Source organism: Anolis sagrei, chromosome 4, assembly GCF_037176765.1.
Source record: "Anolis sagrei isolate rAnoSag1 chromosome 4, rAnoSag1.mat, whole genome shotgun sequence".
Lineage (NCBI taxonomy): Eukaryota > Metazoa > Chordata > Lepidosauria > Squamata > Dactyloidae > Anolis > Anolis sagrei.
In genome coordinates, this window is record NC_090024.1 from 198,930,327 (window position 1) to 198,950,512 (window position 20,186).

The 20,186-nt window shown below is 39.6% G+C and overlaps 2 protein-coding genes across 5 annotated transcripts in view; both read right to left on the reverse strand.

The window, feature by feature from the left end:
• Window positions 1-2,189: 2,189 nt before the first annotated feature.
• On the reverse strand, window positions 2,190-6,841 carry C4H1orf74 (chromosome 4 C1orf74 homolog). 2 transcript variants are annotated; one of them, XM_067468076.1, is made up of 2 exons: window positions 6,673-6,841; window positions 2,190-3,274 (listed from the first exon to the last, which is right to left on the reverse strand). In XM_067468076.1, the coding sequence occupies exon 2, from the start codon at window positions 3,196-3,198 to the stop codon at window positions 2,392-2,394; it is 807 nt and encodes a 268-aa protein (XP_067324177.1). In that variant the 5' UTR covers window positions 3,199-3,274; window positions 6,673-6,841; the 3' UTR covers window positions 2,190-2,391. The 2 variants fall into 2 exon arrangements, with proteins under 2 accessions (XP_067324177.1, XP_067324178.1); XM_067468077.1 differs by lacking the exon at window positions 6,673-6,841 and adding an exon at window positions 5,345-5,714.
• Window positions 6,842-12,992: 6,151 nt separating this feature from the next.
• IRF6 (interferon regulatory factor 6) overlaps window positions 12,993-20,186 on the reverse strand; it is a 58,864-nt gene continuing 51,670 nt past the window's right edge. For all 3 annotated transcript variants that reach the window (XM_060772825.2, XM_060772824.2, XM_060772823.2), the window contains exons 5-8: window positions 18,708-18,866; window positions 16,697-17,089; window positions 16,052-16,170; window positions 12,993-14,730 (exon numbers count right to left, since the gene is read on the reverse strand). In XM_060772825.2, the coding sequence (XP_060628808.2) occupies window positions 14,509-14,730; window positions 16,052-16,170; window positions 16,697-17,089; window positions 18,708-18,866 (893 nt within the window). In that variant the 3' untranslated portion in view covers window positions 12,993-14,508. The remainder of the gene's footprint in view (window positions 14,731-16,051; window positions 16,171-16,696; window positions 17,090-18,707; window positions 18,867-20,186) is intronic.

Consider the following 20,186-nt stretch of genomic DNA (forward strand, 5'->3'; position numbering starts at 1 on the left):
ATTATGTGTTTTTAATGGTTTTTGTATGATTTTTATGTCATCTTAAATGTTTTTAATTGTATTTTATGACTATTCTGGCATCAAATTGCTACCAATTTGGCAGCGAAAAATAAGGTCTAGCCAATGTTTTATTTTCATTTCTCTCTAGTCTTAATTGACTCAATAATTTGTTTCCTGGGGGGAAAAAGTATGAAGTCTGATAACTTATACTGAAGGATTGAATGAAAGATGAGGCACAACTAGCAATTCTGATAATAAGAAAATGATGAGCATCATTAGGATTACCATTATTCAGAAATTATTTATTATTTAAATGATTAAAGGGAAACAATAGAAAGTTATGTAAAGCATGATAATGAGTTTGTTTAGGAGACTAAGTTTGCTCATTTTCACCCAAAAGCAAACTAGGGAGAAACACCAAAAGGAAAGTATTTTAGCAGCATGTTTAAAATATATATAAATGTATTCCAACTAGAGTAAACATATGTGGGGGGGGGGGGGGGGTTGGGGGGGGTTTATTTGTTTGTTTTATGGAAGCATTGAATGTTTGCTGTTGTGTTTTGGAATCCGCCATGAGTTCCCTTAGGGAGATAGGGCTGAATACAAATAAAGTACTTCTTGTACTACTTCTTCTTCTTCAACAGAAAATAATGGAAAGGTTTGGTGGGCATTGACCTCGAGTTTTGGAGTTGTAGTTCACCTACATCCAGAGAGCACTGTGAACTCAAACAATGATTAATCTGGGCCAAACTTGGCACAAATACTCAATATGCCCAGATGTGAATACTGGTGGAGTTTGGAGAAAATAGACTTGACATTTAGGAGTTGTAGTTGCTGGGATTTATAGTTCACCTACAATCAAAGAGCATTCTGAACCCCCATCAATGATAGAATTGGGCCAAACTTCCCACATAGCACCCCCATGACCAAAAGAAAATACTGTTTTCTGATGGTCTTTGGCAACCCCATTGACACCCCTCACAATTTTCCCCCCAGGGGACCCCACCCCCAGGTTGAGAAACGCTGATTTAGAAGACTATTTCTGAAAAAATGTTTTCAGAATTCATTTCAGTTCCAGCTGACTGTATTTGGCAGAATGAGATCCTGAATTAAAGCGCTTCACTACCTCACATTACATTATTTGAAATTTTCCCCGAAGATGTCATGCGACTTTTCTGCTTCTTGGCAGGGGGTTGGATTGGATGGTCCATGAGGTCTCTTTCAACTCAATGATACTGTGAATTTCCCTAACTGAGGGTTATTTTGGGGCTTAACTGGCCCAGATTACACAACAAAGGGCCATAGACAGTATTTTAAAAAATATATAAATGAACAGTTTTCACAAGAGATGTTGTGTCCCCATACATGTTATTATTAAAATCAATGTAAGCATCTGTATCTCTTATAACTTCTAGTTTTCTAGGAAAATCGCATTATTATGTCACAAAATGATGCCTGTCTAAAAAGTGTGTCACCAACATAAAATGTTTGGAAAGCTCTGTTCTACAAGATGATTGCCTCACACAATTAATGTATAAATGACAATTTGTTATTTGTGGATCCAAAGTTGCTTATGAATCTCAAAAACAAGCTGGCTATATTTTCCAAAGATCTGATGACATGACATGGACAGGGAGGTGCATGTGATGTCATCATTCTTCACTGCTCCATTTGAGCAGTGAAGAAAATCTGGGCAATTTGTTCAAAAGCTCTGAAATTTTACGTTTCCAATATGTTTGTCATTTTTTTTGCTACATTCAAGCGACACACTGCAGCAGTGTGCACCCAACACACAGTTTGTAAAGCACTGTTATTGGAGGATACAGATGGTGACAAGGCAAAATAAGACCCTAATAAAGGTCTGACTGTTTTTGTAGAGCACAGCATTACAAGGTATGACCTAGTCTCCAAGTCACCTAAACCACAACAGAATTCCCAGCCAAAGGGCTAAAGGTGGGGAGAAAGCGTAGGCAGAGAGATCAGCTGGTAAAGAGTACAATCCTTGCTGAGAAGGAAAAAAGAGAGGTTATTTAAGAAGCTAATGTGATTAAAGGATCTCATTAGAAGATGGATTGCTATTTTTAAATGCCTTTGAATGCACATATGAGTATTCTGGTTGGCTATTTAGCCAGGCAATATGTATCTATAATTATAGTCATGTAACCTGCTGATAATAAACATGTCTGGACTTGAAAAGCATTCACTTGCTATTTTAAAGTCAGTAACATCTGCACATCATGCCTTAGAAGGCTGAATGATCCAGTGATAGTTCCCATTATACAGATTACAAACAAAGAAATGTTTCCAGCCCCTGGTAGTATCAGAACTAGTAGAATGTTTTTCTTCAAAATGCCAAGTTTTATAAAATATCTTTATAACCCCCTTGGCAGTTTATAAAGTTACTGCCACTTGAGTCACAACCTCTGTTGAAATGCTGAGGTCTGCAAAATATTTTTGAGTTTTGAAAGCATTCTGGAGATTTTCACACCACATACTGAGATCTGTTTTCATGACAGGATACAAGCTTTCTGGGACACTGAAAGAATAAAACCGGACTCTGAAGTCATTGCTTATCTTACAGAATGTGGCTTGGATTGTGAAGACCCTCAATGGGACTAGAGACAAGCAGTTCTCAAAGCTCTTCTGGGCAGGAAAACTATAGGCTGCTGGAAAGCCCAGCAAAACACCAAAAAGAGTACACAGATTACATTCAGTGGAGATGGCAGGGCTGGATGAAAGGATCTGAGATGTGTCTGTTGCCTGAGCTTTAACATGACACAGTATCTCAACAAGGTGGCCTTTTATGAAATCCACATCTTCGGGTTCGCAAAAGCCGGGGCATGTCTTGGAAGCAGCCACATCAACGAAAAACACGGTGTTCTTCTGCAGGACCATTTCCAGCCACAGTTGCATTGTTTCCAAATTGATGAGGAAGACATTTTCAGCAATGCTGAGAATGTGCAGCCGGCCTCCAAGCTGACTGATGTTCTGAAGTTCCTGAATGTAACTCACAATCTGAGAAATCCCAGCAGGAGTATAATCATACAGAAAAGCGGGCTTCAATCCTGCGGCTACGGCAAAAATCTCCCCAGCCAAGTTCAAGGATGCCGAGGGAGACAAACATTTCTTCTTTCTCATTCGTAGGTGTTGTCGAGCCGCAGCGATAAGAAGCTGAGAGAATGGCTCCATCCTCATCATCCTTAGATGGGGTCAGTTTTGGGAGCCTCTGAATTGCCCATTACCCCCAGCCTCTGCTTGCTAGTTCAGCCGGGATCTAGGAGATAATACAAAAACGGAAATTAAAATTGCTGAGAAAAACCCCTCGGGTGTACTTTTTTGGCTTTAAAATGATCATCCCTGACAGAGAAATAAAGAGTATATAGGAGTGAATCCCAGATTATAAGACTGAATCTGCCCCTCCTTGTGCTTCCCAAAAGGCAAAAGTCCTACTTTCATTCTCATCTGATCATTTCCCCCACATGCATTTGTGGTTTACATGGTGGGACCCAGGGTGCATCTACCCTAAAGCGTTCACAGAGTCTGACACCACCTAAACTGCTATGGCTCAATGCTGGTGAGCCCCTTTTAGCTCCTCCTGCACAGCTGGACCATCCTCTGCTACCAAAATGACGGGGCACAGGCTCATCAGCACTCCAAATGCACAAGCATAGGAGTCCTTGAAAGGCCCAGGAAGCAGTGCAAGGAGGAGGCCATAAGTTGAATTCTTACTACAAAGGCTTTTATTGTGGGCCTAGCAATAACAACAAACATGCATATAGTCATGCAATCAAAGGTTTTGTTGCCCCCCAAATGGGGTTGCAAAGCTTTTATCACTTTGACAGTAAATTGAAAACATATTCTCATTGGTGTTCAAAGATCAAACATTTCATTGGTCTAAGTTTGCTATACAGATGCTCATTGCCTCTTTGACAGGTATGAAGGCACATATGGGACCTTAACAATGGCACAACTATAATCTATTATCTGGCCATGAACACTTAGTTGAAAAGCATCTATAGGTCAATACTTCAGGCAACTGGAAAATTAGGGAAATATTAGAAAGTACTTTCTGCCCAACTCTGATCCTTGGCAGTTCTTTCCCTGTACATCAGCATTTTTGCAAACAAAGGCCCTCTGCAAAAGCAGGCACATGTACCAGTATGGAAGTAATCAGGACATATGGGACTTACAGTCATTGGAAGCATCCCTGAAAATTCCCTTTTAAAACTATGTCTCACTCACTATGAAACATTTGTAGTTTTACAAGGTATTTCACTTTCTTTACTAAAGAGTGTGAATGCCTCACTAAACTACAAATCGCGGGATTCCATAACATTTAGCCATGGCAGCAAAAGCTATGTCAAACTGCTTTAGTTCTAAAGTGAAGATGCACCCCAGAGAAAACCTTCTCTCAAGACTATTGGGAAAACCAGGAATCTCTACTGGCTTTTGGAAGTGTGACTCTTTTGGAGATTAATTGGCATTTACACTATTTGGAATCATCATAACCTTTTTGAAAGGCATGCCCTAGTTAGAGATCATAACCTTTTGTAAAGTGTGATCTTTCTGAGATGAGTTAAAAACTTGCTTGAGTCAATCTTCTCCTTAGAGGTAAATATCCATTAGTATTCATGCAAGGCAATTTAGGTTTCTCAGCCGTTAGACTGCTATACCTAGTTATCTCTTTGAACTGTTAGGAACAAGATATGCCAATACATAAAATATATAGCAGATCTTTAGAAGTGTTATTTAGGTTGCATATATACACACACATATATACATATATGTATGTGTGTGTGTGTGTGTGTGTGTGTATATATACACACACACATACATATATCTACTCTTCCATAAAATATATTGCTTTTAAATCATATTCTCACAAGACCAAAACATAAGAAGTCTTAGTTAAAAGTTGACATAGTTGATTTATTTACAAACTTCATGTACATTGCTTATTGGTTTCATGTTAACTGACTAATATGACTTCTGTACTATACTGTACTATACATCTGCTGACTGTACTATACTGTATTATACATATGCTGCAAATAGACTCCTATATTAACTAACATCTCACTGCAGCATACTGACTATAAGTAAAGGGTAAAGGTTTCCCCTTGACATGAAGTCTAGTCGTGTCCGACTCTGGGGGTAGTGCTCATCTCCATTTCTAAGCCGAAGAGCCAGTGTTGTCCATAGACACCTCCAAGGCCATGTGGCCGGCATGACTACATTGAGTGTCGTTACTTTCCTACAGAAGTAGTACTTATTGATCTATTCACATTTGCATGTTTTCAAACTGCTAGGTTGGCAGAAGCTGGCGCTAATAGCGGGAGCTCACCCCGCACCCTGGATTTGAACCGCTGACCTTTCGATCATCAAGTTCAGCAGCTCAGCAGTTTATCCTGTTGCACCACTGGGGGAGCCTGAAGCGGGGCACAACATCATTAAAACAATAAGATAAAACACTATTAAAACACATACAGAGTTAAAATGCAAATTAAAATCCACTGATGAAACATAGATTAAAATCCAGAATTTACAATTGGCTGAATGGCCTGCTGCAAGAGATGGGTCTTCAATTGCATCTTAAATTCCCACAGGTGATTTAGCTATGGCATCTCTTCAGGCACGTCATTTTCCCTTCGTTTCTTTATTTGGCTCTTTAATTGCTTCATCACACATGGTGCAATGGGTTAAACCCTTTCTTTTCTTTTCTTTTTTTGGTCCTGTCAGGAGCGACCTGAGAAACTGCAAGTCGCTTCTGGTGTGAGAGAATTGACCATCGGCAAGGACGTTGCCCAGGGGACGCCCGGATGATTTGATGTTTCATCATCCTTGTGGGAGGCTTCTCCGTCCCCGCATGAGGAGCTGGAGCTGATAGAGGGAGCTCATCTGCCTCTCTCTGGATTCGAACCTGCAACCTGTCGATCTTCAGTCCTGCCGGCACAGGGGTTTAACCCACTGCGCCACCGGAGGCTGCCGGTTAAACCATTGTCCTGGCAGTACTGAAGACCGACAGGTCAGAGGTTCAAATCCAGAGAGCGTGCAGATGAGCTCCCTCTGATAGCTCCAGCTCTCCATATGGTGACATGAGAGAAGCCTCCCACAAGGATGGTAAAAACATCAAAACATCCGGGTGTCCCCTGGGCAGCGTCCTTGCAGACGGCCAATTCTCTCACACCAGAAGCGACTTGCAGTTTCTCAAGTTGTCCCTGGCATGAAAAAAAATCACACTAGAGAAAAAAAAATCTACTTACAATCCGATTTCTGCCTAATGCAGAATCCTGGGGTTTGTAGTTAAGTAAGGCTGTTAAAGGCTTCTCCCTAAACTACAAATCCCAGAATTCTGCAGGAGGCAGAAACCAGAGACACCTCTAGAGAGAGAAAAACCACTTTAAATCTGGTTTCTGCCCCCTGCAGAATTCTGGGATTTGTAGTTTAGGGAGAAGCCTTTAACAGCCTCACTTAACTACAAACCCCAGGATTCTGCATTAGGCAGAAACCAGATTTTAAGTGGATTCTTTCTCTAGTGTGATGAGGCAATGAGGCTGGATCCCAATGTATGTTCCCCCACTTCAATGCGCCACTCAGTGGTTCAGAGCGCAAGGCCTTTGAGGAGGGCGCCCCCTTTCGGAGACGCACGGCGTGCCTCGAGTCCTTCCTTGCCTTTGGAGCCTGCCTTTCCTGCTGGGAACAGGGCGGGAGCAGCACATCAGAAGAAGCTACTGCTGTTGTTGTTGTTGCCTCTCCCTCCCTCCCAAACACTGCCCCGCTCTTCCGCCTTCCAGGCAGTCGCGATCATCCCGCATTTCCGCTTCCCTTCCGTGAGATCAAGTGCAGGGAGGGAGGGAGGGAGGGAGGGAGGGAGGTAGAAAAAACCCCTCCTCTTCTCCTCTCCTCTTAAAGGCGACGCTCTTAATAACAAGAGAAGTGTCCCTGCTTCTCTGTTTTAGGGGGTTTTAACCTGCCCAACTCTCAGTCCAGACTCTGCTGAGGATCCTGCTAATCTCAAAAGTACCGCAAAAACGAATCCAGGCTAAGCATCCTTTATCCAAAATGCTTGGGTTTTATTTACACAGTTTGAAGTACCATGGCTCAGTGTTACGGAATTCGGAGAACTGTAAAATTGGGTGCCTTAACAAATTTGTGAACATCCTGTGGCTCCTCCATGATGACATGATGGCAACAGTCCTGGACAGCAATGGCTCCCAAAGTGACCCATTTAAGGTGGAATCGGGTGTCAAACAGGGGTGTGTTAGTGCCCTAACTTTATTTTCCATCTTCATCACTATGATACTTCACCTTGTTGATGGGAAGCTTCCCACCAGAGTGGAAATAATCTATCGGGCAGATGGCAAGTTGTTTAACCTCAGCAGACTGAACGCCAAAACCAAGGTTACAACAATATGCTTTGAATGCAATATTTCTGCTTCTTGGCAGGGGGTTGGACTGGATGGCCCATGAGGTCTCTTCCAACTCTATGATTCTATGAACATCTGTTATAGAACTCCAGTATGCTGATGACAACGTTGTCTGCACATTCAGAAGACCTACAAGCCACTCTAAACCCCTTCGCAGAAGCATATGAGAAGCTCAGCCTGTCATTGAACATCGAGAAAACCAAAGTGCTGTTCCAGCAGTCACTAGCCAACCCCTCTCCAATGCCAGAGATACAGCTTAATGGTGTAACATTAGAAAATGTTGACCATTTCCGTTACCTTGGCAGTCACCTTTCCACCAAAGTCAACATCGACACCGAAATACAACACCGCCTGAGCTCTGTGACTGCAGCATTTTTCCGAATGAAGCAGAGAGTGTTTGATGACCGGGACATCCGTAGGGATACCAAGGTGCTTGTTTATAAAGTTATTGTCCTCCCAACCCTGCTATATGCCTGCAAAATGTGGACGGTCTACAACGTCACATGCAACTCCTGGAACGATTCCATCAGTGCTGCCTCCAGAAAATCCTGCAAATCTCTTGGGAAGACAAGCAGACAAATGTCATTCATTCAATGCCAACAATAGTAATAAATGATAAAAAATTAAACAATTTGTTAATTCTTTAAAATTACTAAAATAATGTTTAAATCATGCAGGTTTGAAATCATAGTCCAGGTCAGTCAGTCCATTGTCATTCACACTTATTGGGTCTCGTTCTAAATTGCTGCCTCTACTTTTCAAGTGCTTGGTCCCATAGCCAGGTTTCAAGTAAAGGATAAGAAGGAGGGAGCCAATCTAATGTCACTGGGTGGAGAGTTCCATAGGCGAGGGGCCACCACTGAGACGGCCCTGTCTCTCATCTCTACCAGTTGCAATCTTAGACTTCACAATGGTTCATAGCAGGAGATACGTTCAGACATGTATGTATTTGCATGTACGTACATAAATTGTTATCTTCTCCAAGCTTACCTGTCTTCTCATTATGTGGCCCAATTACTTCGTCTTTGCCTCTAATATCCTTCCCTCCAGTGAGCAGCCGGGCATTCTTTCCTGGAGTATGAACTGGTTTGGTCTTCTCATGGTCCATGGCACTCTCAGAATATTCCTCCAACACCACAGTTCAAAATCATCTATCTTCCTTCACTCAAGCCTTCCTAATGGTCCAGCTCTCACATCCATAGGTTAAAAATATTGTTTTTGTTATTTCTGTTTTTTTCCAGGAATCGTGGAGGGCCAACTGTATATTAGATTACAATATGCATTCTGTTAAAAATCACTCCATTCTGCATTTATATTGACTTCTACCAATGCCCTTTCTGAGACCTTCTCGCACTGTGGGAATACAAGAGATAGCTGAGTCTAGATAATTTTTCTGCATGATTGTTTCATATCCATAATATAGCTACCAGCATCTGTATTAAGGAGTTCATAGCCTATGGCATGCACTGTCTTATGAACCGGTTCAACAGTTTTGGAAGATCAAAGCAGTATTTTTAGCCCATATTGCAGAGAGAAGTTTTTAAAAGTAGTGGAATAGCCAAAACCTATCTGGGGCCATTGCACAAAGGATACTTATTTGTGCCCGTTGGCTACAATATTTGGGGGGGGGGGGGGGGACCCATCAAAGATTGGCAACCAATGACTGGCAGTGGTTCTTGGTGGAATTCAAATTATATTGCCCGGTTTGGACACTAAGGCTTTAAGGTTTTAGTCTTAGGTGCCCTTGTTTGGGAATTAATCCTGAGTCCATGGAATTTATTTCTTCAGTTAACATGCAGTAAGCAGACTACTATGGTATTTTAAAGGAGTATTTATTAAATATAGATCATATCTTTCTACTTGAAAACATGGTAAAAGTTACTGATGATAAGAAAATACAGGATAATATATGGTTGTGATCTAAGCATCAAAGCTTGTTAATTAAAACGCATGTGTAAACCACCACCCATTCATTTAAACCTAATGGCAGCAACAACAAAGTTCCTATTAAACACTGTGTGAGATACTTATCTGCGGGACAAGTATATTTGGTGTCATGTTTGAAGCACAATGAACATTTTAAGCTGTTTTTTAAAGTGTTATAAACATCTACTTTGTTTATAACTCAATGCATGTTGTCAACTCATTTTTAAAGTCAGGTCCCCAAATTTACCAAAATACCAAAAGAAAAGTATTTGAGCTGCATGTTTAAAATATATATATTTGTTCAGCCTAGAGCAAACATTATGTCACTTGATGGTTATTAAAACAGGTGGGAAACTGAAACATCTCTGATGTCATCCACTGACATTTGTTTTAGTTTTGGAATTGCTTTCTGGTGTTGGGACTGAAACCAGAAATGTAAGCTAGTCTTTTTTTGGTTCTTTTCATGTATTTGGCCAATTACTTTTTTGTAGGTTAGAGCCCTTCCTTAATTTTCTCTCTCCGAAATTAGCAAAACTCTTCTTAGTCCCTCTTCATTCCCACAATGATTATATTATTGCTCAAAATGACAGGATAATATTTTATAAAATATAGTGTGAAAAAACTCTGAAGCAGTCAAGTATCCTTGTGCGCCAGCTGCGCCCGTACCTTGGGAAGTCGGATCTGGCCACGGTGGTCCACGCTCTTGTTACATCCCATTTAGATTACTGCAACGCACTCTATGTGGGGTTGCCTTTGAAGACTGCTCGAAAACTCCAACTAGTCCAGCGGGAGGCAGCCAGACTGCTCACCAGGGCGTCATACAGGGAGCATACCACCCCCCTGTTGTGTCAGCTCCACAGGCTGCCGATCCAGTTCAGAGCACAATTCAAACCCTATACAGTTCTGGCCCAGTGTATCTGTCCAAACGGATCTCCCTCTACGTCCCCCCCAGGAGTCTAAGATCTTCTGGGGAGGCCCTGCTCTCGACCCCACCCCTATCACAAGTGAGATTGGCAGGGACGAGGAGCAGGGCCTTCTCGTTGTTGGCCCCCTGCCTGTGGAATTCACTCCCCGGGGAAATTAGATCTGCAACATCGCTCCTTTCCTTTAGGAAAAAACTAAAAACATGGATCTGGGACCAGGCATTTGGACAATCGGGCAGATAAAGAAAGAACTTTGACGATGACTAGGAAATGATTAATGGATAAGATCTATGGAACTCTGAAAGACGAAACGCTGAGCACAAGAATAGTTTTATATGATGTTTATATGATGTGTTATGTACTGGTTGTTTGATTGTTTTAACTGTGATAATTGCTTTTAACTATGGTTTTGTATATTATGTGTAATTTGTATTGGCATCGAATTGTGCCTTTTTTGAAAGCTACCCTGAGTCCTCCTTCGGGGGTTGAGAAGGGCGGGGTAAAAGTACCCGAAATAAATTATCTTTCACATTCATTACCATTTGTCAGTACATTTACATTCCGGCCACAGTCCCAATCTCGATTGAACAAGGAAAAAACTCAAGTTGCTATTGCTAGCCTACATCTTCATTAGCACTGTTGTAGAGTATGTAGTGCGCATGCATATGGGCTAAAATAGATTTTATATCACAAGCTGTCATTTATTCCTTTCTAATGCTCTGCTTAAACCAGTGGTAGGAATTACATGCTCCCATAAAGCCTGTTTACAGCCTTCCACATTTTTTGATTTCCCCTAAAAGTCTCTTTACTATGCCCATATCACTCCTGTATACATCCAACAGAGGTAGGTTTAGTTTGAGAAACCTCTGCATCCCCCTGAGTTGCCACTGAATTTAGAAAGTCATAACTCGAAGCATTTTCCAATATTATGTTTGGACTGATTTTTCAGACAACAATAACATACAGTACAGAGGCCTGTGGTGAAAACTGAAGGTAATGACAGCACAGTCTGGGCTTAGACTCACACTAAGAGACTCACATCAAGTTTTGTCCAAGTTGTTTGCTTCAGAATGAATGAATGAAAATATATATGCCAAAATTACTTAGTACAGATGGGTATGTCAACAGAGGTCCTGGAAATAATGAAACAAGTCATCTCAAGGAACAAACGTGTTTATATCAAAATGTGGGAGGTAATGCAAAATTCTACAACCTGGAAAAACTTTATATTCTTATGTAATCATCAGTTACTCATCTGATTGAATGTTAGATCCTGGGAAGCAGTTTTTTGGACTAAAACCATCTCATAGCCTGTCACCATTTTTATATTCTATAGTATCTAAGATTAGCAAGGAAAATGGTAATTTAAGCCATAACGTCCTATTTAAGAGAAGCTCATTGCGTGCAGTTATGCCTACTTCTGATTATTCAAAACTGAACCTTTGGTTTCAAGGTTAGTCTTCCATTGAGTGAAAAGAAAATAACAGGTAAAGACACGAATGGTAAACACATAAATGTACATCACTTGATTTCAGTTCCTTTCCAGCATAGCAGGAGGTTGAACTGGATGGCCCTTGTAGTCTTTTCCAACTCTGATTCTAGGAGTACACAAATTGTTTTTGCTAAAATGGCCCTGGATTGGATGCTCTATCCGCAGTGATTAATCTGCAAATTCTTGCAATCAGGCAAGTCAACACTAGTGGTGTAACCAGCTGTTTAAAATGGGCCAGTATCTTCCCCAGGGCCATCTGGTGAATCAATTTATTGAAGATTCATAAAATATAGCAAGGAGTGGTGATATTTAGATAGAGAAGTAGGAACTCTTGTTTATCCAGTACAAGGAAGTTGTTGGTGCATGTTCCTGTTAAAGAGCAGACATATCTAAATGAGCCATGGAGATTTACTCCATGGGTTATCATATTTTTGGAATCAATTAGCAGCTTGTCTCCTCACACCTCAACTTACCAAACCAGAGAAACAAGCCAGCATGCAACTGCGCCGTTCAGGCAACGTGATAAATCATGGAGCAAAGCTCACTGGCTTAGCTAAACAAGCTGTATACATATTGTTCATACACAAGAACACATAGCACCCAGTGGCACAATAGGCTGAAGCCTTGTGCTGGCAGGACTGAAAACCAATAAGTCAGAGATTCAAATCCAGGGAGAGCTCAGATGAGCTCCCTCTGTCAGCTCCAGCTCCCCATGCGAGGATATTAGAGAAACTTCCCACAAGGATGGTAAAACATCGAACATCCTGGTGTCCCCTGGGCAAAATCTTTGCAGAAAGCAATTCTCTCACACCAGAAGCGACTTGCAGTTTCTCAAGTCGCTCTTGATGCACACACACATACACAAAAGGAAATCAGTATTGACTTTGTTGACCAAAGACAACTCTGAAAACACTTCCAGTAAGCAAGATTCCTTATGGATTTCTGAAGATCCAGATTCAAACACCCATTGAACCAAGAATTTTGTGGATGACTTCAGGCCAATCATTCTCTCTGAGCCTACCAAATGGTATAATTCTTATTAGGACAAAGTTGATGGAATGAGAGCCATGCATTCCACCTTGAAGCAATTGAATGAAAAGTAGCATATAAATGTAACTAATGAACTGCTTGAGAAAAAAGAAGAATGCCAGTTATATATGTCTCCGTTAACTACTAGTAGTAAAATATTGGCTCCTGAACACATCATTATAGTTCCACAGAATATTTGAGAGTATGTTTTAATGTGTTTTCTAGCACTAAAGCAAACATGAAACATCACTGGCTTCAGAACAAAATATTCAAAATGCTTGTCTTATTTACAGTTGGTTGGATGACATCATTAACAGTATTACAGTGTTCTTGGTGTGCAATTTGTTTAAGTATAAGACGTACAAGAGGCAAAGAGCTTTATTACCCTAGCAATTTGATATTCTAACAAGCATTGCAAATGTAGTTAATATTTCTTTCCATTTAAAAAGAAACTCTATGAAACAAGCTAGGAAACACATTCAGTAGCAAATAATGGTTTCATCAGAAATCCCTCTTTGTCTCCATTCAGTTATCAGCCAGGCTGGAAACAAATGATTTAAGCTTGCTCTTTTTTTCACACTATACAATTGCATAGTATAGGACACACTTGATAGCTTTTCACATAGCAACATCTACACATCTCAGTTATATTTAATTTATAGTGAGCACAACTGATTGTGAATTGAAATAAACACTTCTGTTCAGGATTAAAATAAAATTTGAAGTCTACCCTTCCTTTGTTTAAAAAGAAAGGATTTATCAAACAGCAGTGGTTTATTCATACAACATTCAGAACACCTCTGTGATTCGGATAACAATTTTGCTACACAATTTTACTGAAGAGTTGAAATACTTACAAAACAAGGATTACAAATGTGTTTTGCATTGATCAGATTCTATATGTGCCAGCACTACTATTTTTAAAATATATAAAGTAGAAACAGTTTACGTAATAATGTGACTATATTTCCCATAGCATAAAGTGTGTATAATAATAAAGCATTTGTGTTAAAAGCTCTTAAAATTCCTTTTGAAAAATAACATTTGAAATCTGATCACATATAAAGACAGCGCTGCTGTGTTACAGGCAAATAAAAACATAATTCAACATTATTTCATATATGTACAGTAATTGGAAGAAAATTTAAAAACATAAACCTTTTGTCTACATGCACTAGTAAATAAAAATTTATATTGGAAGCGGAAGGCACGAATTTTAGTATACCTCCAATAGAAGACATTTTGATTTTTTTTTTCAAATGGGACCAGCTTACTGATAAACAGAACACATTACTTCTGCTTTGCTGCATCATGATTCACAAAACAGCATGAGACATTTTTGTAACAGTATGTTATAGCTTTGTTGGGTCAATTTTTCTCCCAGTCATTTTAAATTTATATATGACATACTGTGTGCAGCAAATGATTGAAATGGGGGACATTGTTTACAGCCATACTGATGACAATATGATAGAATTGATGCAATGTTGTAGATCTAGGGAATTTGGATGCACGATCCTAGTGCATGAGGGTTAATTCAACACAATTCCTGCAAAGTATTACATTATATATATAACATTCTCATTTCAGCGCCACGTACTAAAGAGTTGTTTACAATTAACTGAAATAAAAACCCAACATTGCACTACAATTACCGTATCCACACAATTTACTAATCCAGTCAATTCCTCATTTGGGCGAGACCTGCTCATTACTGCGCTGCAAGAGGTGGAGTCATGTGCATGTTTGGTGGCTGCATAGGCCAGCCTTCTTGATGATTTTGCAAGAGACGGTAGAGTTGCTTCAGCTGGGAAACAATGTTGTCCTTGATATCTGGGATAGAGATCTGGAGCCGCACACTGCCACTGTCAAAAGAGCGGGTGAAGTCACCAGAAAACATCTCATAGATCATCCGGGCTACGACTGGAATTACCTGTTTCAAACAAAATTCCACAGCATTAGTCTAAATAAAATTATCATTTGTAACATCTACACCTGGGAATATACTGATTTTAGTTTTAGTGAACATATTTCTAGTTATGATGTGAGCTGAGTGGATACAAAGGTACCATCCTAAATTAGTAGACATTTTAGAACAACTGTCTTCAAGGACACAATCATTCATGCCTACTGTACAATGTTCACATTGCAAATATACCTGCAAAGGAACAGAAGGAATGGTGCTGACATTCCACTGCTCTGGTTTACACAATCATTTAAAACATAAAGACCACCACACTTACAAAATGTCCTTCCCCATTCTTGTCAACAAAGATAGCACATTATTTTTCTGACCCAGATTGAAGAACACACCTTGAATCTCCACAAGGTGGTAGTCTAAAACCTTGATCACTGGTCAATTCTATCATATTGTCATCAGTATGGCTGTAAACAATGTCCCCCATTTCAATTATTTGCTGCACACAGTATGTCATATATAAATTTAAAATGATTATGGGAGCTATAGTTCAATATCATATAAAGAGGATGGGAATTACTCCCTACAACAGAGGTGGACATAGAACTGTCCAGAACCCACAAACAGCATTCAAGTTCTTGTTTGTGGCCCCAGATTCATCCTGAAGGCACAATGTAACACACAAATCTCTCAAAGGCCTCATCAGCATCTAAAACCATAACCAGAAGTAGAAGTGATATTCTAGTTTTAGGACAATTCTGGTTGGAATGTCTCAATTGATCAGTACTGCTACTGTCACTGAAACAGGTGTTTGAGTCATCTTAGCCTTTCCTAATTTAGAAATGTAGGATACAATTAAGTAGGACCCTAAGCCAACAAAAACTTGGTTTAATGTTTGTATATTTACATCTTCATATGCACACAGATTCCACTCTCCATGTATGTATGTATGTATGCATGTATGTGTGTGTGCGTGTATACACACACACACATCCCATCCTCTGTGTGGGTGTGCACACACATACATGTGCAAATGGCAACTCAGTACAAATAGTATGTCTTTATATCGAATAAATTTCCATGTGAAAGAATTCTAGAGCCATTTGTAGCTGTTTTCACCTTCCCATGGCAAGTCAAAGCACAATACATACAATTCTGATAATTTATAGTTACTATCAATTTTACAGGAAAAAGTAACACATTTATATTTTAGCAGCACAGAATATGAGCTATTTTGAACACAGAATTATGTGGTCTGTGGTTCTTATCTCTAAAGAATTCAACTACTGTTTCCACAATAAGCACTGTTATTTTTAGCCATTTCTTTGTCTCTTACCTGTACAACTATCAGTTTTCTCTCTTTTGATTTTCCATCTGGCCATTCTTCCCCAAAACAAAAGTATATCTCATAGGATGGAGGTTTTGCAATCTGTCCTTTCTGATGGCCAATCAGTTCTAAGTGGAGTGAGAAGCAAAGCTTGTTGATGTACAGTGAAGCACAAATGCATCCCAATACTTTACTCATGGCTCCTTCCATTCACCACATATTTTGTATTTGTTTTCTTACAAAATCTGAGCTTTCTTTTCATTTTTTGTCATAGCCATAATTTCTGTTTTTCTTTCAACCTTGTACTGGACCAATACTATAATAAATAGAGCAAATGCACTTATCATCATTAAAAATGTGAAATTGGCCAAATCAGCAAGCATTTCATGAACCACAGTTACATCTATGTTGCCTGGTGACAACTGAAATCAATGTGACAGGGAAATGTTACGAGGATGCACTGCTACTATAGAGCCCAACTGTACACTTTAACAAGATCCTCAGTGCCTGCATACAGAAAATGCAAATTTATAATACCAGCACAGCCCTAGTTGACCGAAGAACACAAAACCTAATCCCATACCAGGAACAGTGTGTACAAATATTACATTAGCTACTCCAACATGTTTTTCCAAGAGCACTAGAATTACTTACCACTCAAAAATGTCTCTAAACAGAAAAGCTTGACTTTCTTTTGCCTTTCAATCAAGTTTGGTGTGGTGGAAGAAGGTGCACATGGGCCAGACCAATATACTTTGCACTGGCAAAGTCTGATAGCATAAATAGCATGGCCGCTGACTTCCAGTATCAGCCCTCTGTCCATAACATCAAGCAGTCGGGTTGTGAAGAGCTTTTGCTTTTCATTGGTGATCTGGTCTGGCCCTGGAAACTTTACTTGCTCCAAATTAATAGGACCAAAGAGTTCTTCTTGATCTGGCATAGGTCCCAGTTCTCCATAGAAAAGTCTGCAGCCTTGGGGATTGCTCACTGTCATTGTTTGTCCAAACTCTTTGCCTCGATACTCAAACTTGATTTCAAGGTCTGTCACTGGAGTCAAAGAATAATAGTATTAGAAACGTGACAACCTGGAACATAACTGGGAATTCTTGCGATAACTGACATTTATTAAAGTGAATGAAATCTGGACAGAAGAGCTCAGTCTTTTTTTATATATCAGATTTTGAAACACTGCTTTTGGGAAATATAACTCTTAAGAATATTTGATCGGGCCAATTTAAGGAACCATGCTTTCACAATGTAACAGTAAATAGCAAAAGCATGGCATTTTATCCAGCTTTTGTGGGAAATCCAGCTGTTTACACAAATGCAATATTTAGCAAAAGATGTGATATATAGATGAGACATGAAATCATGCAGCTCTCCAAATATTGTTGGAGTGTAACTTTCAGCAGCTCTAGCCAGCATAAACAAGGGTGAAAAATGTTGGGTATTGCACATTATTTCCAGCCCTGGTAGAAATTAATATGCTTGATCATCACTACCACCTCTGCTATTCCACAAGAGGCTATGCTGTTATTATCACAGCATCAGCACCAGTTTCCAACTAGGGACACAGCTACACTGTAGGTTTAATGTAGTTTGTCACCACTTTAACTGCCATGACTCAACAATAAGGAACAAATTATAGTTTTACAATGTTTATAGCCTTCTGTCAAATAGTGGTTGTACCTCAGCAAAGCTACATCTCCCATGATTCCACAGCATTTAGCCATGAGGAATAAAGTGGTGTCACAGTTCCATAATTCTACACCCTAAGTTTCTGTATACACTTTGAAACATAGAATATTTACTGGCTACACTAGTATAAATGAGGGAGAAAGCTGCAGGGAAAAAAAACCTGTGCATGTACACCTTTTTCTGCAAAACGCGGGAAATCCACATTGCACAGATATATAGCTTTTTCTCTCTACCCAGATATGATATTGAAGCCAAAATGAGGGTGAAGTATTCTTTGGACATATCATGAGATGAGTTATTTGGGGGGGGGGGGGTGTCAATATTTTGTAAAGCTGAAGGCAGTAAAAAGGACAAGACCACAATACAAATATGCAAGGATAACAAAAATAAAAAATACACAAAAAGAAAAATTGGTTGACAAATTAAAAGCATGTGCACAAATTGTTTTAGTGAGAGGATGGAAAGATAAAACAAAAATGGACACTGACTAATTGTCATAAGTATATAGTTAGTATGTTAAATGTGGAAATAACAAATTGCAAATGGAACAATATAGATACAATTGAAAAGGTTATAATAACTAAGAGGATGTGGGAACCAGTTGGGAATTATTTAGAGAATGTGCTAAGATGTGGAGTTGAACAATTAAGACTGAGATTGATATTTCAAATGTAACTTCTGTAGTTTGCGGTATAAATTGCATGTACAAGGAGGGGAGGGTGGGAGTGGATAAGACAATATAACAACAATTAAAAAAATAAAAAAGACCACAACACAAATATACTGATTCAATCAAGGAAACCACAATCTTGAGTTGGCAATGCCTGACTGTTTGGAAAGTTATTCACAGAGTCAATTAGAGACAACTGATAACAAGAGAGATGATACTTTCCTATGCAATGATAGCAACAATGTATACTATTTTGATCTGTCTATTTTATAATATATAAACATCAAAAAGGCATACTTGGAAGAGAACTAATCCAGAGTTCGGGGGAGCTGAACATATCATGCTGCAGAGGTGGAAGTGTAGGAGGCATAGGCATCTCTATATCTTCAGGCTCATTTTTTGGCCACTGGGCTTCAGGACTGCAAGTCTCCACACTATTGGGTGCCATTGGAGAACCTAGGCAGAAAAACAAGCATTTTATTACTTCAAATATGTCAATTCTGCTAGCATTAACCATTTTTAAACATAGTGCGCTCTCCAGATCCATGAGCTCTGGATCTGCAATTTCTATCAACCACAGATTGCTATGCCTTCCCCAAACTGCAGGAAAGGAGATTCCTCCTGAACATTAGGAAGAATTTCCTAATAGTGAGAGCTGTTCAGTAGTGGAACTCTCTGCCCTGGAGTGTAGTGGAGGTTCCTTCTTTGGAGGCTTTAAACAGAGGCTGGATAACCATTAGTCAGGGGTGCTTTGAATGCGATTTTCATGCTTAGTCAGGGAGTTAGACTGGATGTTCCACGAGGTCTCTTCCAACTGTATGATTCTATTGAATGGTGGTGACATGAATACAGGGTTCCACAACATTGATTTGAAGGACAAAGGGGGAAAGTAGGAGGGAGATGGAGAAATTGGGACTGCGGGTCTGTGGCAGAGCAACAAATTCTGCTCTCTCCCACCCTACCAAATTAAGTTGCATAAGACACAGTAATACCAGGGAAAGATCCATAAGTCTTGTTCACCAGAAATCAAATATTTTTTTAAAGTACTACTATATTGATTTAGATTCCTATTATTACAAACATAATCATTTAAATAGTTTAGGCATGACATTGCTGCAACAGAAGTACTTTTTGGAAATATTTTCCAGGTTTTGTCAGGATGGTATAAAAGCCAATGTTTGCAGCTTGGTTCCAAATAGTTCCTGCATCACAGCCAGCTTGTCTCAACCTGACCAAAACAGCATTCCAAGAGACATGGGAAAAGATTTACAATCCCTTCCCAAACTCACCTAAAGAAAAATGCCATTCAAATTATTATGAAAGCAATACTCAGAAAAGCTACTGGATTGTATTGTTAGATCCCCATTATGATGACGAAAACCAGATCGAATGTGAGATTTTTAAGAGACAAGATTTAAAAGAATACACAATTGAAACAGACCTTTTTAACAAGGTTAGGTTCATGGGAAATGAAGGCAGAAATATCTTCAAAGAGAATAGTATAGTTAAAACTTGCAAAACCTGCCCCTCGCTCCAGGGAACTCCACAGAGGTGACTTTTAAAGCTGCCCCTTCATTCCAGACTACATATCCTGGCTTGGCAAAGAGGTGTGTCTGGTCTTGCGATAATGTGGGAATTTAACTTTTTAATAGAGCACTGCCTAAGTTTCTGACACAATGCCTTGATGTGAGACAGGATGAGCTATGTTTTGGCACAGTCTGTCTTTGCTCCACCTAGAATAGGGATGGTGGAGCCATCATGAAACACACTCCTCTT